This window comes from Lemur catta, chromosome 1 (genome assembly GCF_020740605.2).
Source record: "Lemur catta isolate mLemCat1 chromosome 1, mLemCat1.pri, whole genome shotgun sequence".
NCBI classification, from domain to species: Eukaryota; Metazoa; Chordata; class Mammalia; order Primates; family Lemuridae; genus Lemur; species Lemur catta.
Genome location: NC_059128.1, coordinates 142,449,065 through 142,476,597, shown reverse-complemented (window position 1 = coordinate 142,476,597; position 27,533 = coordinate 142,449,065). Strand labels below are relative to the sequence as shown.

Below are 27,533 nucleotides of genomic sequence, written 5' to 3'. Positions count from 1 at the left end.
AGCTTTTTTAAAAATCCACCTCTTTGCTTCAAGTCAGGATTTTAAAAATAAATTTCCCCTTTAAATCTCTTGAGCGATTTTCATTTTTTGCAAGGCCGCACTGCTGGTGTCCTGGAAAAATGGAGAGTTAGAGCTTTATCAGTTGGTGCCCTGAGGTATGTGGCAAAGAAGCTAAATCCTTGAAGATTAACAAAAAAAATGCAGCACATGGCAATAAGGGGCTTATATGACTACTAGTATTAGTTCAGGTGAAAGAAGTATTGCTTATACATAAAACTGGACAAATCCACTGACAATGTATTTTTAGTTAGCTACAAAGGAGTCTTACATTGCTGGACTTTACCTCTTTGGTGAATTGGGAAGCTTAGTAATCCACTGTAAATGCTCTTCTGCGTGCCCCAATTCTCAGCATTACTCCAAAGTGCTGTTCTTTTATTTTAACCCTTAAAAGCTAACGTTGGTCCCAGATTTTGGCTTCGTGCCATTTAATGATGGCATTAGCTGTAGTGTCCAAGTAATTGAAACATTGTCATGTAATTTGTTGTTTTCTGGGAAGTACCCATGAGAAATCATTTTGTGATTGTAGGAATTGTCTCCATGTTTTTATTTGGGTAGCCGTTCAGATAAAGTTAATGGAAATGAAAATCTGGAAAGAAATGTGTACTTAGAAATTACGCTTTTGATATTTTATTAGCATTGTTGTTAATCTTTTTCTACACTTCATCAAAGTTTCTCAAGTTAAATCTGATTTAACTTCTTTAGGAATGAAATTAAGGTATTTAAATGGTTTTTAGGTAGGGTTGCCCCATGTCCCGGGTTGCCTGGGGCAATACCAGTTCACACCATTAGGTGGTGTAATTAGCAGCTCCCCCGTCCCCTGTCATCGGCATCTCTGTTTGATGACATGGCCACTGTAAGGACAGGTAAAGCCTTAAGCTGAGGTAGCAGGTACCGAATCATTCATTAATTCAACCGCTTTACTGGATATCTGTTGCCTTCAGGGCACATTGATACCATTTTTAATCTGACTTACAAAATGTCTCTCCATTTTTGTTTGCGTATTTTTTACATATTGTATCACTTCCTTTTTTTTTTTTAACAGTAGGTCATAATAGACCCTGTCTCCATCCCCTTGCCCTGCCAAGCCATTGAAGACAGACAGCCTTGAGAACCCAGTAGTTCCGCTGGATGAAGGTGATGCCAAAGTCAAGCTCTGTTTCCATATAAACTAGTCAGCCTTGCAGAGAGGGAGAGATATTTTACAACTAAAACTAGCCATCTCACAAGTATATATCATTTATCATAAGAGACATTGGCATAAAAAGTGAACAGCTCCATGGGGCACGTGCGTTACCAAAAAAAGGACATGAGATACGTGTCAGAGAGCAAAGGAACAGTGTAGTAGGACAGAAGGAAGTTGGTGTCAGGAGACCTGGATTTGGGCATTTATTTACCAACTTTGTACCTCTGGACAAGGCACCTGCTCTTTCTGAACCCTCATTACATGGCAATAATAATACCATCCATACCCACCTTACAGAGCTGTGAGGATAATGTTGGATCATGTATATGGGGACACATTAAGTGCTGTGCAAGTGTGAGTTATAATTGTCATGTATTGTGGCAATAGAAACGGGCCAAACAAGGCCAGGCGCGGTGGCTCATGCCTGTAATCCTAGCAGTCTGGGAGGCCGAGGCAGGAGGATTGCTCAAGGTCAGGAGTTCGAGACCAACCTGAGTAAGAGCAAGACCCCGTCTCTACTAAAAACAGAAAGAAATTATCTGGCCAACTAAAAATATATATAGAAAAAATTAGCCGGGCATGGTGGTGCATGCCTGTAGTCCCAGCTACTGGGGAGGCTGAGGCAGTAGGATCGCTTAAGCCCAGGAGTTTGAGGTTGCTGTGAGCTAGGCTGACGCCACAGCACTCTAGCCCGGACAACAAAGCGAGACTCTGTCTCAAAAAAAATAAAAATAAGGTGTTTGCCTTGCCTTAAAAAGTTGTTCTGCTTTACTATTATTTTGCTTTGCATTGTGTGTTTGGCCTATTCCTTTTTTTTTTTCTTTATTTTTAAATAGAGCTTAAGAAAAGGTTATTTGAATGCTTAAATAATAGTATTATCAGTTGAAGAAATAAGAAATATTATTCCTAATAGTTCATCACTTACGAATATGTAACCCTAAATTTTTTTAGAATTGAGGGATAGAGAAGAAACTTTATATAATTTTCATTCTCTGAATCAAAAAGACTGCATTCAATCCCAGTTTTAAACTTACAGTTGAAACCATGGATAGGGATGAGATCACTAAAGAAAGTGTAGAGCGACAAGAGGTCAAGTGCAAGCAGAGGACTTTGTAAAGGAGGAGGGAGCAACATGGTTAAGATCTATCATGGGAAACCAAGCCGGGACACTAGGGAGTTGGCGTGGCTTGAGGAATGAATAAAAAGTGAGAAAACAGACAGTGGCGTGAAGACTGACAAATGTGAGAGGTTATCAGCTAGAGGTTGAAGGGAAGGTAAAATTTTTTTAAAGATGAGAGTTGGGCACATTGAAACGTGAGATGATTGACAATATTGGAGAGGTTGACAGTATTGCAAATAAATAAGCTGGTGACGGAGGAGGGTTCTTTGGAAGACCGGAAGAGCTGGACTCTAGTGTAGTTGTGGATGGAAAGATGCTTGTAAGTCTGCAGGGAGTTGGAGGCGCTCTCCGGCCTCAGCATCGTTTTCTGGGGTATTGGGTGGGCAAAAAAGGGGAGAAGAGCTCCTGGGGAGGTTCTTGAAAGAGGTAAGGACTGAAATCATTGCTTCACATTCATGCTCCAAGTGTATCTTAAGCAATTATTATTTGTCACACCCAATGGTGGGCACTGGGAAATAGCAGTAAACAAAACAGCAAGGTCTCTGCCCTCATCGGTGTGAGCTGGTTAAAGTTTTTAGACATTTTCCTTGGTGTCGGGGCTCTGAAGGATGGTCTTAGATGGGTCCTTGACATATAGTGGATCACTGGGAGGCCGGAGAGCTGAGGGCCCTTGCAGGATAAGTTCTTAATTCCACAAATCTCTGTTGGGCACCTCCTGCGTGCCAGGCACTGTTGAAGAAAATGGTCAGAGCTGTAGATCTTGAGTGATGGTAGATTTAAAATAAAAAAAAAACTCTAGGAAGAGACAGGTAAATACATATGAGAAAATGCAGTTGATCCCTCTGTAATATATTGATTTTATAATGTAATGTATTGAGCATTATTTCATACATTCATTCCCCTTTAGAACCACTACACTGTTCTGCTATGATTTAATTCTTAAGCTTGGAACACATAAATCAGTGGTTTGTAACTAGTTGTCAGTGACTAGCAGTGACCTACTGGCATATGGTACCCCGAGGCCAGGGACGTTGAACATCTGGCAGTATTTGGGACAGTCCCATACATGAAAGAACCATCCCACCAAAAACATCACTCAAACCCCCATTGAAAAACTCTGATATAGATAATAATTTGGAACTGCAGGGCTTTTGTTTAGTTTTTCATTCAGAGTACTTACTGTAACGTAAGATCTCCAAACCAGAAATTGTGAAGACACCCTTTAACATCATACTTAATTTGTATATTCCCTTTCCGACTAACATCTCAAATATTTGTGAGGTCTTCAACTTATCGAACAGTCATTGCGTTCACTGAGAATCCTTTCTAAAAAGAGAATATACTTTTTTTTTCTTTTACAGCATTTCAGATTGTTTTACTTCTAGCCAAAAAATGGAATAGTTTAATGCTGTAATTAGACTGGTGTTTCAGTTTTCTCATTTGATAATGCAAACGTAAGGGGAGTTTAATGTTTGTCAAGTACCATAAATAAATGCTTTTATAGGGGAGATAGCATTGCAGTTTTTTCTATTTATGTTAATCTAGCAATTACTTAAATGCCCCACCAAATGATCTAGATACCAGTCTGTGTTAAAAAAAAAAAACAAAACATTCTAATGAAATAATTAAATTCAAGAAATTAACCCAAACTAATAAAACAGAAGCTACTACCATATTTACATAATATGATTAAAGTTCATAGAATTTCCAGTGATGCCAGGTCATCTTCAGTTGTTGAGAAGCAAAAACACAGAATAGCCCAGATTGTCTTTGTGTCCAGCATTTTAACCATGTTTGAGGCTTAAACTTGACAAAGGTTGTGGCAGTGGGGGAGTAGGCGAAGAGGTAGGAGGTGCTTTTGTTGAAGAAAACATGCTGAACTCTGCCGTGCTCACTTCCGCAGGTAAAAGTGGAACCGGTCGTCCCAGCCCCGAGTCCAGTTATCCCCAGGTTAACCCTCCGAGTCGGTGCTGGCCAGGACAAGATGTAAGTACCGACGCTCTGATCTGTAACACAAACGCAACTTAACCTTCTCTGTCCTTCCTAATGCACTTAGAACCCTCCAGACCTTTTCCAGGTACGAACATGTAGGGTAAAGCTTTCTTCTGAGAATGCTTAGTTTTCAAGTTTTTATTGGTTTCTTCCACAGAGTAAATGCCTTTTGCTTTATTGAACACAGAGGATTCTTTTTTTTTTTCCTGTTCTTTTTCTCTTTTTTAAAGACTAGCACATAACATTGTTTCTGTATAGTGTTTAAGGTCCTGGTTATCTGAAAAATAAACTATGTGTTAAACAGACTAACTGTCCTTTCGCACTCAGGTGGATGTGGTGTTCAACCTCCTTGAGTGCCTATTACCAATCTCCATGACAAAGAACAAAGATTTTCTTTTTGCTCAGATGGCAAATGGTTTTACTCTGTACCTATAAAACAAAGCTACTGCCAAAGGCTTGGTGAAGCCGTATGTCATAGTAACAAGTAATGTCTTAGTTGTCCATTTTTTTCTTTTAAGAGAGAACTAGAAATATAAACCCCATGTTTGCTCTTTATTTGTCTTAATGTTCATGGAATCATATCAACCCACATTTCTTTAAAGTAAATTAGGTGGATGTTTCTCTTTTATTCATTTTTTGGGGAAGGATTAAGGCCTGCAGTGCTCTTACATGATCCTAATAAGGTAATGAAACACTGATTTTTTTTTTTTTGTAAATCATGTTAAAAATCATTCTCCTTGTTCTAACAGCATATTATGTGCGATTTAAATAAAACTCACCAGCTAGAAATATTAGTTTACATCCTTGTTTTTTCCCGGTAAGCCTAAAAATGGAGTTTACATTGAAACTAGTCAAATATTGTGTAGAAAACAGGCTTACGAGGAATTCCATTTCCATTCAGTCTTTAGCTGTAAAAGTGAGAGTAGGACCTGCGAATTTATTTTGTAGCTGCTATAGAGAACAGAACATTTAGTTTGTGTTCTGAGCGGTCCATTTCATCTTAGAGTTTGTGTGTATTTTATGCTGGTGCTTCCATCAACTCCCAAAGTAGTACAGAGAACGGGTCCAGCCAGTGCAGGGTAGCAGAGAAGCAAAGGTGGTTTTCCAGGGGAGCGAACACTGCTCTGAAGATTTCAAGGAGAACATCCAGATGGTTTGTATTTTTCTCACCTAAACTGTCTAGAAAATTTCCACGCTACTCTTTGTGGTTGTGCAGTAGATACCTAGACAGTAGGTGTTCATACTGCTGACAAGCTTAGAAAAATGCAACAAAAATGCCACGGATTCAGCTTTTTTAAGCCAGCTATCTGGAGTGCCTGGTGCCCTCTGTCTTACATACAAAAGTTTGAATAATGTCCTGGTCCCTCACCCAGCAGAGCTCAGAGGAGACCCAACTAAAGTAACTCTTCTTCCATCTCCTTGGAAATTCCCTGTGTGGGCTCATTTCTCTAAAGGGAGGATGTTCATCATTCAGCGATACTTTACTCCTCCCAGTTCACACTTATTCCTGTTTTCTCAGCTTACCATGACCTAGCTTTACTCCCCCACAGAAGTTTGGCTTGTCGATTCCCATTTGAGAAATGGGTTTGTGAAAAGGCATCAGTAGCTGTTGATGAACACTAATGTGCACGTACGGTAGTAACATTCATCAGGTGTCGGACAGGTGAGCAGGGAGGAGGGGATGGGTGTATTCACACCTAATGGGTACGGTGCGCACCGTCTGGGGGATAGACATGCTTGAACCTCTGACTCAGGTGGGGCAAAGGCGATATTTGTAACCTAAACATTTGCCCCCCCCGTAATATTCTGAAATTTTTTAAAAAAGGCATTGGAAGTTATATTCATCTCATCTGCCCATAAGCATCTTTCAGTCATTTTATTGACTATTTTTTCTGTTTTCTCTTCTCAGTAAATCACTCATACACATTAAACATTGGAAGATGTGAGAAACATATCCTGTTATTCTGGAACAAAATGTCCAGTGTCAGGGAAATTATAATACCCAGACATTCTAGACAAATTGGCCTTGAAAGTTTAATATTATATATCATGTAAACGTTCAGATATTTAGGCAAATAACAGCCATATATATGAAGGATTATGTGACCAAGGGCAGATGCAAGAAAATCCTTACAATGAAAAAAGAGATAAATTAAGTGAAATATATTATACTTTAAATTAAAATGAGAGAAAGAAAGAGGCCCAAGTCACATAGTCATAGAAGTTTGTATAAAATAAAATATTCAGTAAAGTACTTTTTATGTTTTGGTCTAATCCAGGGGTCAGCAAACTATGGCCCATAGGCCCGATCCAGCCCACTGCCTATTTTCTATGACCTGCAAGCTGAGAATGGTTTTCACATTTTTAAATGACTGAAAAACAATGAAAAGAAGAATATTTTGTGGCACATGAAAATTACATAGCATTCAAATTTCAGAACTTTTTGATGGTTGTAGCATGAGGATACATGGCTTACTCCACGGCAGTGATCATGGAAAAGAGGCCATGGATTCGTGTAAATGTGCCTTTGGTGGCTCCATCTGTGCACGTGGGGGGGGTGCAGTGATCCTCTTTTGAAGTGAAATTAGTGAGCTGACTCGGGCTAGAACAGAGGAGTCTGCATAGTCCGGAGGTGGGGGATGTTTACTGCTGAAGAACAGTCCGAGAGCAGTCTTTAGAAATTAGGAGCAAAAAGAAAAGGCTTTACAGGGTTCAAATTATACCCTCTCTCTGGAAGACCTTTAAGACAATATTTAGTTTCTAAGCCTTAAGTAAAGCAGTTATGTCTTCTGCCCTTGATCCAGAAAAGTACTTTGAGGTTGGATCATTTCCTTTGTTCTGTATTATTGTTCCTTGAAGCAAGACAGAGGTAACTGTTTTTCCCTCGATTTGACATTCCTGAAAACTGTATTCTAAAGGGGTCCATGGTGAGTCCAGCACCTTCTCCCCACAGTGTTAAAATTCAAGGTGGCTTTCCAAGGACCTCACGTTCCTTTAACAGGTCTGCCAGTAATGGTAGCCGAAGTTCCCTGTAGTCTGTATTGAAGATGAAACCAAAATCATAGCCCTAAAAATACAGTCTGCAAACTAGTGCAATCTCTAGTGTAAAATAGTGTGGAGATTCCTCAAAGAACTGAAGGACACCTACCATTTGATCCTGCAATCCCACTACTGGGTATTTACCCAAAGGAAAAAAAGTAATTTTATCAAAAAGACATCTGTATGCTATTGCAGCACAATTCACAATCACAAAGATGTGATCAACCCAAGTGCTCATCAAGTCATGAGTGGATTAATAAAACGTGGTTATATGTATACCATGGAGTACTACTCAGCCATAAACAATGAATTAATACCTTTTGCAACAATCTGGATGGAACTGGAGGCCATCCTCCTAAGTGAAATATCTGAAGAAGGGAAAAACAAACACCACATGCACTCACTATTAAATTGGAACTAACTGATCAGCACTCATGTGCACAGATGGAAGTGAAAGTCAGCGGAAATCGTGCAGGTGGGAGGGGGAAAAGGCGATGGGTGAAATCACACCTAATGGGTACAGTGTACACTGTCTGGGTGATGGGCACCCTGACGACTTTGACTCAAGCAGTACAAAGACAATCTATGTAACCCAAACATTTGTAACCCCATAATAATCTGAAATTTAAAAAAAGAAAGAAATTTCCCAGCAGCTGACCAACTGTGACAGAGGTTATGGGTTGTATATATCATTCCTGCTGCCTTCCCGTACTTACAGATTCAATAGCCCCAAGCCCATGTATCTCAGTCACAATTCCGAGCCACCCCCGAGAGGAAGCAGATAGCTAAAACATTCTTATTCAGATCTTCAGCCCTTTTCTGCTTTTTCCAGACAGGGAGTTTGGGACCTCCTTACGTTACTCTCTCATTTCTACTGGCCTAGACTTACGATGAGGTCTCTAAATTTAATTTTTCCCCCTGGCACACTGTAGTTTGTTCATTAACACCAAACATGCAACATGTGTAAGAGGAAAAATAGTATACTGTCAGAAAAACTGGCTTTAGGTTTTAGGAAATACTTTTACTACACAGTAAAACAAGTGGAAAGATTATTATCAGAGCATTTCCATCTTCCTTGTAAACAGTCACAGCAGTTTTTACGTGGAGGCCACATTAGAAGACTTGGGGAAATTTACTGGGTTCCATTCTAATGCAATTAGAGCTAATTTTGTTCTTTAAATGAATAAAAGGTCAGCTAGTAAATCTAGCTTATCTTGAGTCCAGACTTCAATAAATTGTTTTATTTAATTTGTTGTAAAAGATCTTATCCTTAATGGGCCTAGGTCTTATTAGTTCACTTAGGTTTTAAAATATTTATGACCACCTTTTTAGATATGATTTGAATGATAGTTGGAAAGTTTCTCTCTGCAGTGTTATCAAGGTCCAGGATCGCTAATTGTGTGAATATAGGAAGGTACTTAAGATTTGTTATCAAGAAAAAGCTGATGTGAACTTCCAGAATTTAAATGTTCTTTAACCTGTGACAGGCAGAGATAATTTAGCTGCATCGTGGTAACCTGTTGGATACTATCTGATTATAATTTCCCCTGAAGATCAAACTACTCACACTTCTGGCATTTAAATAAAGAATATGTAACTACTGGTGAAAACACTTAGGCACTCTTATTACAAACAACATAGAAATTTAAAATTCTTTGCATTCTATTATTTCCTTCATTTTACAGACCTATAGTATATTCAGATGCTACAGAAGGATTTACATGCATGGCATAACATTTCTTGTCAATTCCCACTCCTGCCTTTGTAGCTGATAAAGTGGGTATTCATGTCACTGCAGGACTTCTGTGATAGAATATTTGCAATTTCTTGTATTATTATTATTTTTTTAAAGTTTTATAGATGAGGTGTTGCTCTGTCACCCAGTACAGTGGCATGGTCATAGCTCACTACAGCCTCCAATTCCTGGGCTCAACTCATCCTCCCACTCCAGCCTCCCAAGTAGCTAGGACTATAGGCGCACACCACCATGCCCAGCTATTTTTTTAAAAAATTTTTTATATGCAAGATCCAGAGGAGAAAAAAAAAAAAATTTTTTTATAGAGACAGGGTCTCGCTATGTTGCCCAGCCTGGTCTCAAACTCGTGGCCTCAAGAGATCCACCTGCCTTGGCCTCCCAAAGTGCTGGGATTATAGGCATGAGCCACCACTCTAGACTCCAGCATTTCTTTAATATCTCAGCATTTGGTACACTTGACTCCAGAGGCAGGTAATGTTAATCAGATAAAAATGAGATAGTGACTGGTACTGGTCCGTGATCCAACGTTTGAAAAATAACGTTCCTGGAATATGTGTATGAACCTTGTCTGTGATGTAATATACTTACTTGGTTTTATTTTTATAAATGTGTGCTGCATCTTAAGTATAACATTTTCCTGAAGTTTATTATAATTAAAATTCCCTTTAAAATTATATGTTTTCTAAAAGACCCAGTTAAAATTAACTGTATATATCTTTAAGGGAAAAATTATGTTAGTTTTATTTTAGATTAACTGTTAGAGCACTTCTGGCTCATGTCAGGCATTCACCTGTTTTTGAACGTATCTCTAATGTATGTTATGACCCAGTTGAGAAATAGTGATAGATGTATATATGGACGTGTGAGTTCTGCTAAAACGCTGAGGAACGTTGAGAGTCGTTAATGCTGTTAGGCTCATTTGTTCTAAATTGAGATGAACAGAATGAGTAAATCACAATTGTAAGCGGTAAATGGCCACGTTCCAATTTTTTCATTAAACCATTCAAAGCCAAGTGAGTAAGGCAGAATATCTGGCTACTGTTTTATTGTTTTCATTGTTTTCTTTATTTGGATTATAAATAATACAAGGAAATTTGTATTTGCCTTACATCAAGGCTACTTTCAAAGTACACGGACAGAGTAAATTTTAAATTACCTCCACTGCTTTCTTCTGGCCTTCCTAGCATGAAGTGTTTTTCTGTATGCATGCATATGTCTGTAAATCAGTACATGTGCTTTAAAGTATCATTATGTCATTTTAAAGAAAGAAACTAAAAGGAGAAAAATAGCTCTTGAATAAGAAATACCTTCTCAGATTGTCTGGCGTGTGGCTGTTCTGCTTATCTGCGCTCCCCATAATAAAATCTAAATTAAAACAATTCAGAGATTACCTATCAATCCCCTGCAGGGCCCGCGTTACTGATACAGGCAGGAACAGGAGGGAGGAGGAGGAGGAGGAGCTTCACACGGTGCTTTAGAGTAGCCATACCCAACCTTTTTGGCACCAGAGACCTGTTTCGTGGAAGATAATTTTCCGCAGCCTGGGGGTGGCAGGGGGCATGGTTTCAGGATGATTCAAGCACATTACATTTGTTGCACACTTTATTTCTATATTATATTGTCACGTGCCACTCACTGATAGGGTTTTGATATGAGTCTCCAAGCAATTGATTTATTATATTCTCTGTGTGTCAAACCTCTCTGCTAATGCTACTGTGCATTTGCAGCCGCTCCCCAGCACTAGCATCACTGCCTCGGCTCCATTTCAGACCGTCAGGCATTAGATTCTCATAAGGAGCCGCAACCTAGATCCCTCGCATGTGCAGTTTACGGTGGGGTTTGCCTTCCGATGAGAATCTAGTGCTGCAGCTGATCTGATGGGAGGCGGAGCTTGGGTGGTGATGCGGGTGATGGGGAGCAGTTGTAAATACAGGTGAAGCTTTGCTCGCTTGCCTGCTGCTCACCTCTTGCTGTGGTCCCTGGTTCCTAACAGGGGTTGGGGACCGCAGCTTTACAGAGTCCTGAGCTCACGTTCCACAGCTGTCCTTATGAAAGGGGAGGTGAGACTGACTTCCGTGCTTTCCTCACATGTCCCTCCAGCTGAGGTTTGAAACTTCTTTTGCCCTATTCTGCCGTCCTTGACGTTAGAGGATTCGTGTGCTAGGAAACTCTTAGAGGAGATGAGGACCAAGACCTAAAGCAGCTCTGTAAAACTCACAACTGAGTTCTTGACTCAGGCTTTTACGTGTTTGGAAGCTGCAGTGACCTTTTCTTCTCTCTTCTTTTTTTCTTTATCTCTTTCTTTTAGAACGATCTTAACCTTACTGTGAATCTAAAGTCAGTGGAATCATTTCAGAAGTCTTTTCTTGCCTCAGAAAAAATTTTAGAAACTTGCTTATGTGTGTGTATATATGTATAACGTGTGTGTGTGTGTGTGTGTGTGTGTGTGTGTGTTTTACTTCAAACTCCCTTGGACACCTTTTTTTAATGAATCTTTTTGTTCATAAAAGTTCTTTAAATCCTAAAGCAAATACAATGATTGCTCATTAAATATGAATGTTTATTGGAACTAATTTATTGTATTTCTTTGAAGTATAGAAAAACACATCTTCTTCAAACAAATTGTTAAAATCCTCTTTGTTCTCATTTTGGAAGATCATTTTTGCTATCAAAGATATAATACTAAACAGACAATCTATAAGGAGAATGACCCTGCAAGGGTAAGGAGTATGACGTAGAGATGTATACACACATGCATACACATATATGGAGTCACTTCTTATTGTAGCCTGCACAGATTAATATATATTAATATATATGTATTGTACATATATTGATATAGCACCTGCTTGATCTTTATATATATGTTCTCTCTATATTATATATCTTGTATATATTTTTCTATGCTGTTTACAAAGGAAGATAAGAATTCATGTAAAGCATGGTGATTTTTGGTGAAGACCCAGCAGCTATTTTCAAATTTTAATATATTTTAGAGTGGTAATGTTGGATTTCCCAAGCATGACTTCAGTAATAACTGACTTTTATAACATTCCAGTAAGATACAAATCTTAATCACAATCTTGTTCATTTTTCAAGTTCACTGAATATCATCTTATTGCTTTTAATGTTTTCAAATAACTTGGGATGTTATTTGATCCTAAAAAATGTAAAGGTATATCTTTTGTGGTTAACTTGCAAACTTTAACATATTTTCATGTAAAATCATCTTTTACTAAGTTACTAAATTACTCCTCCTCCACTGTAGACTCTAGGCTCAGGGCTACTGAAAGTAAAGTTTATCCATGTTGAATATTCAGTTTCGTTTGGCTTTGCTGTTTCTTACCAAAAGCATCCTCTTGTTTGCTAGAGAGAAGGAAAAGTCTTTCTGAAATCACAAAATCTTTTAGAACTTCTTACTCCAGAGAATTTGATTTTTGAAAAGAACCCTCAAAGTGCCCCAGACTCTTAGGGTTTGGATTTTTTTTTTAAATGATCTGCATTTAACAAATATTAATTTTGATTATGTACCTAATATAACTATGTCAAGGGAAACAGACTTGAAAAAAGCAAATTTGAATTAAATATTGATTCTCTTCTCAGGAACGTAAGCATAAATATCACAATAGAAGGTAGGAAGTGTTAAAGGCTAGAAGAAATACATCTAAAATTATATAGAAGTTCGCAGTGATTACTCCCAGCTAGGAAGGGTTAGAAAGTTTTGGGCAAAGTGGAATTTGAGCAGAGCCCTCCCTAAAGGATTAGTAAAATTTGGAAATGGAGAAATGTGAAGAAGAAAAATAAAAGCAAAGGTGTATCAAGCCAAATAACGAATGTATGTTTCCCTAAGAAATTTCCATAGTATTCTATTGACATAGTAGTTCATATGTGCCCTAGATTTATCATGTTTTATCCTAAATCATCTGGATGGAATGCATATTACTAACATTTTAAAAAAGTTTTTATTAATATTTTCAGACATAAAAGAGAGAATAGTACACTTTCATATACCTGTCACCTTGATAGATTTAACAGTTATCAAAATTTTGCCATACTTGCTTAATCCTTTTCTTCTTTTTGTCTCTTAAGGCATTTCCAAACATATCCAAACCGAATGTCATTTCACCTCTGTATTCTTCAGTATGTAGCTCTAAAAATATGGCTATTTTCTTATGTAATCACAATGCTATTGTCATTCATAAAATGAATGAACATTTTCTTTGTTGCTACCTAATACATAGTCTATATTCAGATTTCTTCATTTGTCTCAAAAATGTCTATAGCAATTTTTTTGTTTGAATCAGAATCTAAACCAGACTGATACTTCTTAACCACTTTTCATCTAGAACTGGTAGGTAATTCTGCTCTGCTCGCCCACACCCCTCCTCTGGATTTGTCTGTTTACTTCCTTGTAGTGTCATTTAAATTGTTGTTCTGTCCCTGTAAGGGCATTTAGCTCTAAAGACTTGATTAGATTCAAGTTGAGCTTTTTTCCAAGGATATTTTGCTGCTATATACTTCTTACTACATCACATCAATGGCACTTACCATCTGACTGTCACACTCAGTCATTTCACTGGGGAATGATGGATTTTTAAAAACTCAGTCATTCCTTTCATATTTATTTGCTGAAATCATTCAATAAAGGTGAACTTTTCTTCATTAATGAATACATATATATTATTATATATATTACCCTGAAATATAGTTCATATAGGAGAGGTGTGATAAATGCTTCTTTTACTTGCCAAGGAATTGATGGAGTTGATAACATGTTGATATCAGTTACCTCCCATGGTGATCACTGGGTTTTGGAAAAGCCTCTGTCTCTTTCTCCCACTCTCTCCGTCTCTGTCTCTCTCTCTCTCCCCACTCCCCCCTTCCTTGTCCTCCTCTCCTTTTTTCTCTCATGTCTTTTATTTGTTTTCATGTTCATATTGACCAGTGAGAACTCTGTCATGTTGCCTACTGGATTTCAATACAACCCCATTTGTATTTGATAGCTTTCTTATTTTCTGGTACAAAAATGTTCTGGGTTTATCTTGTATATCTCCTGTATATTCTTGCGTATTTCCACTGATCTGGAATTAGCCACTCCTCCGAGGAATGGCTAGTAAGGAGTGGTTTTTAGGAATCACAATCTGGCACTAGAGTTGCCCATTGCTACTAGGATGTCATTACATCTATGCCTTTACAAGGGACGGAACTAGGAAGTAGGTAGGTGTGAAAAGAAAAGAAAAAATTATGACCTTATACTGATATTTTCGATTCAGATTTAACATTACTGTTACCTCTTTAAATTTATCTCTGCATCTTTTACATTGCAAATCTTGAGTCTTATGAGCATTATCATGATTACTTATTTGATTATTCTACCAGCATATAGAAAATATATGAAAGTAATAGTACTACTATTACTGCTACTACTAAGACTATTGCATAAAGTTAGAGATTTAAGTTTTTTTTTTTTTTTCTGCATGGGGATGTCATCAGCATGATATACATTGAGGTTCATTCACTTCCATTTATTTTTGATTCATAAGCAATGTTCCTAAAATTTAATTGTCTGAATATGGAGACCATTTGCCTTACCCCAAAACTGAATCTATATAACAGGATATATCCAAAGAAGTCTGGCTTTCAGCCCTTTTTTCCTGTTACACTCCTTACCCTGTCGGTTACCATTTGGGCTTCTTTTTTATTGTTGTTATCCTTTGAGTGTATCTTTTTGCAAATATGGGGAAATGTGCATCACTTATTGCTTATCTGAAGTATTAATGCCCTTGTGGGGTATGTTACAGATTTCGGACATATGACAATAGAAGTATAATCATTTGAGCATCTCTCTTGGAAATGAAAAGTCTAATGGCTATATTTTCCTCTAATTACTTCATGCAATTTGTTTCCTTTTTCAAACAGGTCATGCCTGCATTAAAAGATAAAATGTTTGCTACTTGATATGTATGTACTTGGGCTATGACAAAATAAAATAACCATTTTATGAGATGATGTAAATATTCAAGAGGCAAGCCATGAGCTTGAGGAATTAAACCCATTTATAGTTGCGTTTTGATTACATGAATGCTAAAATTTGAGCTATGAAGATCAAGAAGAATAAGGAATAATGATTAATTTGAAGAATCAACATAAAACCAATTTTCATAATTGTCTTTGGGTATTTGTTCCTTTTGATCAAATCTGAAATATAGAAATGACTGTGTTACAGTTTGGCCTCTTAAGTACTAATAATCTAATTTCTCCCAAATTCTGAATATTTATTTATATATCTAAGTTGGATAAATTGAATACTTGGTGTGTTAGTTTTCTATTTCCACATAACAAATGACCCTAAAACTTAGCAACTTAAAGCAATAAATATCTATTACCACCCAGTTTCTTGTGGGTCAGGGATTCAGGTGGTTCTGGCTCAGGTCTCTCATCGAGCTCTGACTAGGACTGTAGCACCCAGAGGCCTCAGCGAGGCTGGAGAATCCACTTCGGGCTCACACGTGTGGCTGTTAGCAGGAGGCTCCCCCGGGCCTCTTCCTAAGGCAGCTTCCGCGTCTTGATGACATGGCAGCTGGCTTCCCCCAGAGCAGGTGATCCACAAGAGAGCAAGGTAGAAGCCGCAGTATCTTTTATGACCTGGCCTCAAAGGTCACATGATATTATTTTCACTGTGTCCTGCCAGCCATTCAGCTCAGCCTGTTGAGTGTGTGATAGGACCACACAGGTGTGTGAATAGCAGGAGGCCAACTGCCACACTCGGGCTTAGTGTTTCTGAGGCTTTTATTAATAATAAAAGTAAGAAAGCAAAATAAGAAGATTGTGTGTGTGTGTGTGTGTGTGTGTGTGTGTGTGTGTGTGTATCTGACCTAAGCATGAGGTTTCATAGTAACCTTATTGTGAAATCTCAGTGATCTTTATTTGTTGTAAGGGGTTAGTTTAAAATACAACATGGGAATTTGTTTCTGAAGATGGATTGTATTTCTGAGATTGATTAAAAATTGAGATCTGAAGAAGAAAAATGAATTGTTGTATAAGGAACATATTTTTTGATCAAAGTGTTTTTTTCTCCCAAACATTGAAGAACTTCCCTGTTCAGAAGTTTCTGTAAAATTCATGGACATGAGTACATTAGTTTTTACCTGTGGCATCATTTTGTTACCGTTTAAAAATGGCTGTTCACTTTTAGCAGTAAATAAGTAAGCCATTGTGAGGGGACTTTTGAACTTTGTGTGCAGTTTAGTGGCCAGTTACTCAGACTTTGATAATTTGGATTACTGGTTTCCTAGTGTTTGCACACAATAGCTGAATAATGAGGATCATTAAACTCCCTGCACAGACATATCCAAATTGTGTTTGCCTCTAACCTTGGAGGCTCTGCATGGCTGGAAGGTGAGGACTGGCTCTTTATTCCCTTGTCAAGCTGTGAGTTTGCATTACAGGCCAACCAGCTCATGACCCATTCTATTTATGTCCCTGTTTTGTCGTGGGGAAACAGGTAAAGGAATCCTGCCGAAAATCCCTCCTTCCGCACGTTTTTATGAATAACCCCAGTGTTTATAGCAGTTAGGGCGCTGTGATCAAATCCTCCAAAAGATGTAATGTCAGCAGCATGGAGCCATTGTGGGACACAGCTGTGGGCGGTGTTGGGTTCTCAGCCAGACGTTGCTCATTCAACAGAAAGCTCTGGAGGAGAACTTACTCTGCAATTAAATGGAAGGGAAAAAGTAACGCTTCAGGGAGAAAAATACACAGAAGCAAAGTGCTGTCTAGAAGCATGAGACAATAAAGATTGACAGTGAACAAGGCCAATAGGAATCCAAAATGATTTTTATAACCAAATGCAGTTAGGTGATGATAGTGATCTCACTAGTGAGGAGAAATTATATATCATTCTGTTATGTATTCTGTAATGTTCAAAATTGAAGAAATAATAAAAGGATTGTTTTTAAAACTGTGTATTCAGTTACTACAAAAGTAACTTAGAAGCTAAAATCAAAATAATTTTCAAATTCTAGTGAATTTTCTCTTGAATTTCAAAAGAGCTGGGAAAAAGCGAGTCACTTTAGTGCCCATATAATGCCAGTCTAATCCCTTGAAAACAAAAAGTTAGGATAAAAGTTTGTCTCATCAATATTGAGTACCGGGGTACTTTGATGTTCTTCTGTTTACTACTCAGGCAAACAGAAATCTCACGCCTCTTGGAACTCATTACATAGCATGGAAGGAAGGTAGGCGGGAAGGTAAGAATAGAGAAAATTAACCTATATTTTAAAATATATTAAACAGACAAAAATGTTCAAAAGTAAAATAACTTTTTTATAGAAGAGTTGTCACTGCAGCAATAGGCGTTATGCTTATAAAAGGTGGCGAATATTTATTATGATGCTGTGTTTAATACTGCATGCAATCTAGAGACAAGTGAGATACACACCTCACTCTCAAGAAATGTGCTGCCTACTGTGGACGGTAAGGACAGCCATGCACACAGTCGGGATACAGAGCAACTGCAGCCAGTATACGTCTTTGGAAAGATCCAAGACTATGAACCAACCTCGAATGACCCCCTCTTGTTGGTCACTTACATTTTCAGGCTTATTTCTGCCAATAGTCTCATGAACCACGATGCTTTTTCCCTCGTTTTCTCCTGCTGCTGTTCTCTCCCTCTTTCTCCTTCCCTCCAAATTAACTCCGCTAGCCCGCAACTGGAAATGCCTGTGTCGCCCTCGGCTTCTGACCTGCCTTTGTAATCCCTTCACCTGCCCTGTTTCTTCTCTTTTCTTCCCTTTTCGTTGATATCCTGTATTTCCCCACAGGTGCCATCCTTTTTCCCACACCACAGAGAACGTTGCCGTGCTGTTTTCTTGATATAATTTTAATTGGATAGAAAAATATACTAAATGTATCATTTCATCTAAAAAAATCACTACTCTTAAGACCAATTTTTCTTTGTTTGGCTATTAAAATATGTTCAAGTTTATCAGGTGCCTACTAAATGCCAGTTGCCATATTTTACAGAAATAGGGATAAGAAATTAAAAAGGCTTTCTGTTCTTTTGAGGGGCCACCCATACAGCAGGGGTAACGAACGTGTGTATAAACTATTCACATTATTTTTTAGCCTTGTGAAATTTGGTGAATTTTTTATTAATGTTCAGTATATTCTAGAAAAGAATGAGTATTCTGCATTTGTTGAAGACAGTTTTTTTAAATGACCATTGAGTTGATTTGTTTATTCATACTCAAACCTTCTCTGTCTGTGCTGGCTTTTTGCCTGCTTGTTCTGTCGGTTGCACAGAGAGAGAGATAAGCCCAAATCTCCAACTATGACTGTCTGTGTCTTACAGGTCTGTCAGTTTTTGCTTTATACATTTAGAGAATATGTTATTAGATGCATAAAAATTTTAAATTGTTGGGGTTGTGTGTGGTGGCTCACACCTGTAATCCCAGTTTTTTGGGAGGCTGAGGTGGGAGGATCACTTGAGCCCAGGAGTTCAAGACCAGCCTGGGCAACATAGCAAGTAATGCCCTCGATGAAGTAATAAAAATTAATAATCTTATTAAGTCTTGGCCCTTGAGTTGACCTTTTTAATAGTTTGATGAAATGGTAAGCAATGAAATAGGAAATACTCACAAAACACTTTTGCTGCATTCTAAAATATGGTGGTTCTTTTGAGGAAAAGCACTTCTGTGATTATTTTACAAGCCAGACTAGCTGCTTTTTTTCACAAAACACCATCTTTACTTGAAAGAGCAAGTGACAAACAATGGGTATTCAGATTTGGATATGTGGCCAACATTTTCTCAAAAATGAACAAAGTAAGCCTGGTATATTAAAGAAAATATCTCTGATCATTTGTTATAAATGATAAAATTCAAACTTTTGAATGAAAATTAGAATGTTAGACAACATATTTGTTACAAGTTGACAGCTTCTTAATAAACAAATTTTTTTTGGCAGAAAAAAATAAATTTTTGATGAGATGTATGGTAACACCAATAAATGTGATTTTTTAATGTATAGTGAATTATAGAAACATTTGGAAGATCTGCATAGCTCAGTGAACCAGTATTTTCCAAATGGCCAGTGCATGACATTATAAAATTATGCGTGGGTAAATTATGTATTCAGAGTGCTAGACGGAGCAGTTGATTTTAAGGTAACAGAATATAAAAGCTTATTGATATGGTTTCAGATTGCACATTGCACCTAACTTTTAAGAAACTATCACTTGTTGCATTTTGTTGCAGTATCAAGATGAATTTACACAGTTATCTGAAAAAGCTATTAAAATACTCTTCCCTTCTCCAGTTAAATATGCATACATTGAAGAGATTTGCAAAAACATGAAACATTGCCAGTCTGCACAAAATTTTTTGTCTGGGAAAATACAGTTACTTTCATTTTTTTAAAAAATGTGTGTGCTAACATGTAATGGATTCATTTTGTTACTTTTAAATGAATTACTAAATACTTTTTTAATTTCTCAGTTTAATTTTTAATATGGTAAATATTGACAGGCATAAAGCACATTTGAAAAGTTCTTGGTAATTTTTATAAATTTAAAGGGGTCCTAGAACCAAAAAATTTGAAAATTGCTGCTTTAGAATTTTTTTTAAATGAGCCTCTGCTGGTGGCAAACTCTTAACTTTTGCTTGTATAAAAATGCGTTTATTTCATTTTTTATTCCTGAAAGATGCTTTCAAAGACAAAATTTATTTTTCTTTAGTACAGTGAAGATGTTATTCCATTGTCTTCTAGATGTTGTCATCATTGCTGCTTGAGACGTCACCTATCATCTGTGTCTTCTTTGAAAGTAGTTATTTTTTCCACCTCAGGCTGTTTTTCAGATTTTTCTCTGTGTCCTGTGATGTTTTATAGTTTCACCTTGGCATGCCTAGATACTGATTGCTTTTTATTTATCTTGCCTGGGGTTTGTTGGGCTTCATAAATCTGTGGATTGGTATCTTTCATTAGCTCTGTAAAAGCCTCAAATATTCAATTCAATGTTTAACATTTGTTTCTGCCATATTTTCTCTAGAAGTACGATTAAGCACGTACTTATTAGGCCTCTTCATTGTATTCTATGGGCCCCTCCACGCTATAGTCTAGAAAGAGTCTTTTGTCCTACTACTCAGTTTATAATTCTGTCTTCAGTTGTTTCTAATCTGTTGTTAAATCCATCTATTGAATTTGAAATCTCAGTTACTGTATTTTTTCATTTCTAGAAGGTCTTTCTGGTTCTTTTCAAATCTGCTTGGTCACTATAACTTCTTAGCTACCTGTAGATATCTTCAAGCTTTACCTTTTGTTTTATTTACCTCTGTGAGCAGAGCTGTTTCGTAGCTGTTAGTTCTTTATGGGTCTCTCTGCACTGGCTGTTACTTCTGTTCTCCCTGAGTCACCTTTCCTCCCGATGGGTTTGCTTGTCTTTGATTGTGTGCTGCTTTAAAAAAAATAAATGTCTGTGTTAATAATCTAAGACCTAGAGTTTAAATTACTTGCTCTCAAGACGGTTTGTGCTGGGTGACTGGGCACATTACAAGTTCTGGTTACTTTAACCACAGTATCCTAGGACCCCAAACCTCAGTGGCCTCTCACAACAAATGTCCGTTTCTTGGGCCTGTTGGGTGTCCTCGTGGCCCTGCTCTAAGTCCTCTGTGATGTGTCACAGGTCACTTCCTCTCACGGCTAGTCCCTGCAGAAGTCACATCGCCAAATCTCAGCAGCAGAGACGGGTATTAAACCCGCCACAGGGAGGGACAGTTGAGTGCTTACATTTCTGTAAACGGTGCAAGTGTATTGGCTGCTAAAAATTTCTAAATATCTGGTCATTGAGGGGCAACTTGGGCAAATAAAAAATCAGTTTATAAGTTTGAGAGGTTAATTGATGAAGGGCCTTGAACTCTGAGTTCTTCAGTTACCCCCGGACTTTTGAAGATGTGTTTTGCTACTCGAAGAACATTATTTTGTGATAATTATTTTAAATACGTGTTTGAGTCGGATTGCCCTGTTCTAACTTTCCCTTCTCTCTCTCTCGTTGGCAGCGTCATCAGCAAAGTGGTCCCCGCCCCGGAGGCTAAGCCCGCGCCCGCCCTGAACCTGCCCAAGACGCCGCCCCCGGCCGCCGCGCCCCCCGGCCCCAGCCCCGCGCACCTGGGCCCCGCGGCGCCGCCGCCGCCCCTCGCCGCAGCCTGCCCGGCGCTGCTGTCCCTGCCGGGCCCCGCGGCCGGCAGCGCCAAGGCCCCCGTGCGGAGCGTGGTGACCGAGACGGTCAGCACTTACGTGGTGCGTACGGCCTCGCCCCTGGCGTGCGGGCTTCCGCTTGACAAGTGTCCGTGTGCCAGTACCGAATTTCAGAGGCAGTTCTTCATGCCAGCAAAGCATTTTCACTGCATTGTCGGGTTTTGGCTGCAAGGTGTTAATACTACTGTGCTCGGTGTATTCAGTCTTCATAAGTAGTGGCAAAGCACTGTTGTGCTTTATATTGTTTTGGAATATAACTATATATATATATATACATACAGCAATATCAGTGGATAAATACAGACGAATGGTGATGTTGAAATCCCACATTGAATTTCCTGATCAAGCAGTTAAATTATTCACTTAAGAATATAGGACGTGGTGGCGCACACCTGCGGTCCCAGTGACAGGGAGGCTGAGGCAGGAGGATGGCTTGAGCCCAAGAGTTGGAGGCTGCAGTGAGCTATGATCATGTCTCAGCATGACAGGGAAAAAAATTTTTTTAATTTTTTAAAAGATTCTAATTTATGTAATGTACACAGATCTTATGAACCAGCTGGTATATCTAAGTAACAGCACTAATTACAATATTTCACTGGCTAAGATCCAAACTATATCAGGGCTTGCATATTAAATGGAAATGAACTTTTAGACCACAGAGCTTCCTGAGTATGCAAGTGTGACTTCACATTGTAAAACCCACCACGTCGAATGACTCCACATTGTCCTGGGACTGTTTTTAGGAATTTTTCTCACACTTAATAGTATCGGGTCTTGTTCAAAGCCTGAATTCAGTCTAGTAATGCAGTGTTCATGCAGATGTGTTCTTCGGGCACTGTAGGGTAACACAGGCACACGACAAAATAGTCAAGGCCCATGGAGGCGGTGACATTGCTGTGACTGCCCAATGTGCAGCCTGGGATGGCGCCGGTCCTTGTGACGAGATACTGATGTGATCGGAACGTGGCAGGGTGGGACTCCTGGTATTTGACATTATAAACTCTACAATATTCCATTTTTTAAAAGGAGTTTTGGAAGGAAATCTCAGCAAATCATTAAATATTTGGGGCACTATAGTCATACAAAGAAGTATAAAAAGAAAATCTTAAATGTATTCAGAGGGAATATGAAGATGTGAAAAATTAATAGGAAAATATTAAAATGGCAATTCAAGATAAAAATAGAAGATGTGACATAAAATGATCATCAAATTGGTCCACTCAAGGACCAATCACTATAGATGTTTAATTGGAGCAAGGTCACCCCAAGATGGATTGATCAGGGAAGATTTTATACTGAATCTCCCAGCCTCCATGCCTTCATCCATAATTAAAGAGTTTGTGTTATTGTCAGTGATCTCTGTGATATATTCTAGCTGTAGTAATTCTGGGTCTCCAGTGGATTTTTGTGCTAACGCACTCCCTAGACATGAGTCCAGTTGGAATAGACAATGTGGATGAAAAACCTTTTAACTCCTGAAGAGACACTTTGTGGACAGAGGACAGAATGTGTGGTTTAGATGAAACACGTACTCTATAGAACCAAAAGGTGGATTTTGTCACTGTCTAATAGTGTGATATTGGAAATGTCACTTACATTCCTTTAGCTCCAGTTTCCCCATTCTTAACCTGCCTATAGGTGGTTCTCCAATGATTAAATGAAGTAAGATGTTTGAAAGAACATAGTAAACTGTGCGATGTTGGGTGTTAGCTATTGAGGATGCTGTACAAATTTCTTATAGAGCACACGGAGTCACGACTGTCTGATTCTAAGAAAGGTCAACCAGCAGCAGCCCTGGCCATGCCTGGTGGCATCAGGGCATAAGATGCTGGCCAGTCGTAGCCACCAGACAGCTGCCACATGGTGACTGCCGGTTCTCTCTCCTTGTTACATTTTCTCCTGAAATTAGAGAGGGCCAGAGATGTAGATTTCTTTAGGAAATTTTCATAATGACACAGTTTGCCTCTGTACAGATTTTTTTTTCAAAAATGGTAGGCCTTAAAGTAAGCCCATCGGTAGAATGAAACATATAAACATACACATACCTCCAATACACCCGTCACACACAAAGCCTTTTTTTGTGTGTGTATCTAGTCAGTGTTGAACTTAAAAGTATAGGAGGAGAGTATACCTTGCAAAATAAACCTAATGAAATGATATGTGCTATCTTATTATAAAAACTTTTGAAAATTACCTCTTACTGCTGGTTTTGAATGCCATCAGAAAATTATTTCTTCCAGGTTGATTTTGTGATGTGCAGTTTGAGGAAGGTGGTACAGCGCTTCCTATGTAGAACTGCTAAGTTAAGTAGACTCTAGAGCATACAGTACTTGCAACAAAATAACGTTTAAATGTGTAGCTCTTTGGCCTCCTGAGCCCCTTATTTCATTTGCCCTTTAGTTGACTGTACTTTACTTAAAATGTCATAAAGGGAATGGAAAGTTACTTAGTAACAACCCTTTTATATCCTTGATCTTATCAGCTAGTTCAGGAGAAGGGTTGGCTAATCAGTAATAAGGAGATGCGTGCACATTTGGCTGTATGTATTAATTCCAGGCTTATGAGTGTGAATGAAGAAAGTATATATAGTTGAGCTCTGTAGCTTTTAAAAATAACGATTGTTGCTGCCATAAAGACCCTCATCATTAAGAATTTATATGATTGTGGGATTTTTTAGATGAAGGAAGTTACAGGTCGTATTGTTCACAGAAATTATTATAAAATGTTTTGTTTTTTATGACTTACAAAAGAGACTTTAGAATATCCATTAGAAGTGCCTTGTCGTTGAGTACTTAGCAGTTTTCTTTTTCACATGATTCCAGAACAGTGATGACCATGACATAGCTTTAATAAAGTGCTAATCTACTATATTTTTATAGTTAAATTTGTCTGTTTATTCGGTTTACAGTGTAAAGTAATAGTTCTGATCTGGCCTCTTTCTGGTTCTTTTTCCCCATTCCGTCTCCGGCTTTGCCCCTCCCCCTGGGAACATCAGATCCGGGACGAGTGGGGCAATCAGATCTGGATCTGCCCCGGCTGTAACAAGCCGGATGACGGGAGCCCGATGATCGGCTGCGACGACTGCGACGACTGGTACCACTGGTAAGTGCCCAGGGCGGCCTGCCGGCCACAATGCGGCTGTCACTTAGGGCAGCGCCGGTCATTCCGGAGAAGAGGTATCCCCCGGAAGATACTAGTGCCTTTGCACGGTTCCACTGCTGTCCTCAGGGCAGCATGCAGAGTAAAGTCACAGAGCCTGTAAACTGTAATTAATTACATAAACAAAGAGTCTTTGGAAATTCTGAATATGTTGCTTAGCATTGTATTTTTTAAAAAAATAAGGCAGTTCAGAGGTTTCCCTTTCCTTCCTTTCTGGGAATGTTCTGTGAGAGCTGCAGGACTTGGCAGAACCAGCAAGTGGTGACCCCTTTGCAGCACAGCGCAAAGACAGCTTGTCTGCTTGCTAAACCTCCCTCTTCAGCAGCTCCCCAAAATGTATGCAAAAATCTCATTTTATCTTTAAAATGTCAGATACAGAAAGATAGCAGTCTGTTCAGTTATGACATGTGATCTGTATAAGGTAAATCCAAAGCTGTTGCTCAGAACTACGCTATTTCTGGCCAGCAGTACCCGTGAGCTAATCAGTCTCTCCCGTGGAAGAGGCATAATGTAATACAATAACCACATGCGCTGCAGAAATCAGAGCTGTTTGACTTTGATTTCTGGTAGGTCTATCATAGACTTTAAAAACGATTTAAAACCATCAACATGAAAAGAATATACATCTATATAAAACTTGTTTATCTGAATTTTTTTTTTTTTTTAAACGTGTAGGCCCTGCGTTGGAATCATGGCTGCGCCCCCCGAGGAAATGCAGTGGTTCTGCCCCAAGTGCGCCAGCAAGAAGAAAGATAAGAAGCACAAGAAGAGGAAGCACCGAGCACACTGACGTCCGCCCGCGGTCTGGGCCGCAGCGAGCCCGGCTCCTTCCCTGGCCGCTCCGGACCGGAGCTCCTGTGACTGCTGTGACTCCGAGTCCTGAGGACGGTGGATCCCGGAAGACGGAGGACAGGAACACGCCACCCTTCCTTCCCCTTCGGAAACGCACCGGCCTGCGCCCCATGGTCGGGAGACTGGAGAAGAACTCGAGGTGTGGCCCGCGGGCCGCCCCCACCTCCCCATTGCCAGTGGCAGCAAGTATTATTAATAAAAAGGCCATGCTTCCTCCCTTTGGATTTTTTTTATTCTCTCCAGGGCCTTTTCATTAAGGTATTAGATGCGAAGATAATGTGTAAACTGCCTTGACTGTGATTTGAGGATGACACCGTTAGTCTGTATACAGTTTTCAGCCCCTTTCCCTCTATAGTAAGATAATCATCATAACAGAAAACAAAACTCCAGTTGGAGTATTGGTAAATATTTTTGTGATAAGAATATATGAAGCTTCCCTTTCCCCTCCCCCCGTTTTTAGTACTAACATGTAAAATGTTCAGGCTTTTGTGAAATACCTTATATTTTTTAAGAAAAAGGTTTCTATCATGTCCTGTTTGCTTTGTGCAAATTATTTTTGTTTACTCTGACGTATTTTATATCTTTGTTGCATTCTGATTTCGCCCTTCTTGAAACTGCTGGAGTCTCTTCTCACTGCTTGTACATTTCATCAACTTGTATAAAAACTCTTCATACTAAAAGATTTCCCCTAATGTAAATAATAAATATTTATGAAGTAGTTATTTTTAAAATTTTTATCGTGTTTAATTCTGGCTTTCTCTGAAATCCACTGCGATTTCAGCCATGTCTGTAATTACGCTGTATATACGCAAAGAAGGCTAGAGAAAAAGAGCCATAGTTCAAAGTAATTTACCTTGAGCTAAACCTGTGCAGTGCTCAAAACATTGTGGGGAAAAAGGCCCTAGCAGTTGGAAGGAAAACAAGGCAATTTAAATCTATAGTTTATGATTTAAAATTGTTTTGTTTATTATCTTGTTTTTGTAAATTTCTTTGACATTTATTAAAAGGACATGTAGGTTCCACAAAAGTAAAAAAAAAAAACAAAAACCGTATACTGTAGCATTTTGTGTTTATATTGTTTTATTTCTACAAATCTGTTCATTGATATTGTGCTTTAAGGCTGAAATGAAGTATATTATGAATTTTTTTTTAAGAAAACTCATCAAATTTCAGGGTATCACAAAATTTTATTATATTACTATACTGCCCACTATTTATTATATGTTATAGATGTCTGAGAGGTAAACCAAATATTTTATTTTTAATGTAAAAACATCAAATTTAACTTTATTAGCATATTTTAGCAACTTTGGAATAAATATGGACTTTTACTTGATTTTGAAATAATCCCAATTTGGGCCCGTGTGATGGATCTCTTGAATGCTAGAATATGGGCTTTGAACCTAATACAAATATATTAATAGCAAATGTGATTTTTTTTAATGCCAAGTAAATTGATATTAGTGTATGAATTAGTCATATTTTAAAACATATTATGTGGTTAGAGAAATGCAGTTTTCTCCCATGAATGTTAAATTGCAAATCAGTGGAAATGAAGTAGACCTTCTGAATACAGGATACCATTGCCCTCCTTGTTCCAGAGGCCATACTTTTTCTATCCCTGCAAAAAAAAAAAAAAACAACAAAGCATCTATGTTGAGATATGTGTTTTTTGTTTTATTAATTTGAGCTCATTCTAAATACTTTATACAATATTTTCACATGCACAAATATACCCATTAGCGCTTTTTGGAGAGGGATGAGGGGTGGGGGAAGTGCAAAATAAAGATTATTGGCTATTTCATAGTTTGCTTTTCCATTTTCTTTATTTAGGATTTAGTTCCTTGAGGCATGGTCAGTGGATCTGAAGTTGCCACGTTTAAGTGAGCAGGTCACGCTGCTGAGGAAAGAATGGAGGTGCCTGTATATAACTTTTCCCCCAGTCCCGCTGTCTGAGAGACTTCAGCCCATACTACATTTAAGGAATTTCAATCAGTTTGTTGTCCCTTGCTATTTCATGGTTGCTTTCCTAAATCCAGTTCATGATTTTATAAATGGTCTTTGCAATAATAAAACCAAAGAATCATTTTCAGGGGGCTGGATGGCTCGAGGGATTAGTA

General features: G+C 38.4%; 1 protein-coding gene across 2 annotated transcripts in view; it reads left to right on the top strand.

Annotated features, from left to right (window-relative positions):
• TAF3 (TATA-box binding protein associated factor 3) overlaps window positions 1-27,219 on the top strand; it is a 129,144-nt gene extending 101,925 nt beyond the window's left edge. The window contains exons 4-7 of one of the 2 annotated variants that reach the window (XM_045536037.1): window positions 4,267-4,349; window positions 21,204-21,444; window positions 24,398-24,504; window positions 25,237-27,219. In XM_045536037.1, the coding sequence (XP_045391993.1) occupies window positions 4,267-4,349; window positions 21,204-21,444; window positions 24,398-24,504; window positions 25,237-25,351 (546 nt within the window). In that variant the 3' untranslated portion in view covers window positions 25,352-27,219. Of the gene's footprint in view, window positions 1-4,266; window positions 4,350-17,335; window positions 17,400-21,203; window positions 21,445-24,397; window positions 24,505-25,236 lie in introns of those variants that run through there. The other variant, XM_045536042.1, reaches the window with a different exon arrangement.
• The last annotated feature ends 314 nt before the right edge of the window (window positions 27,220-27,533 follow it).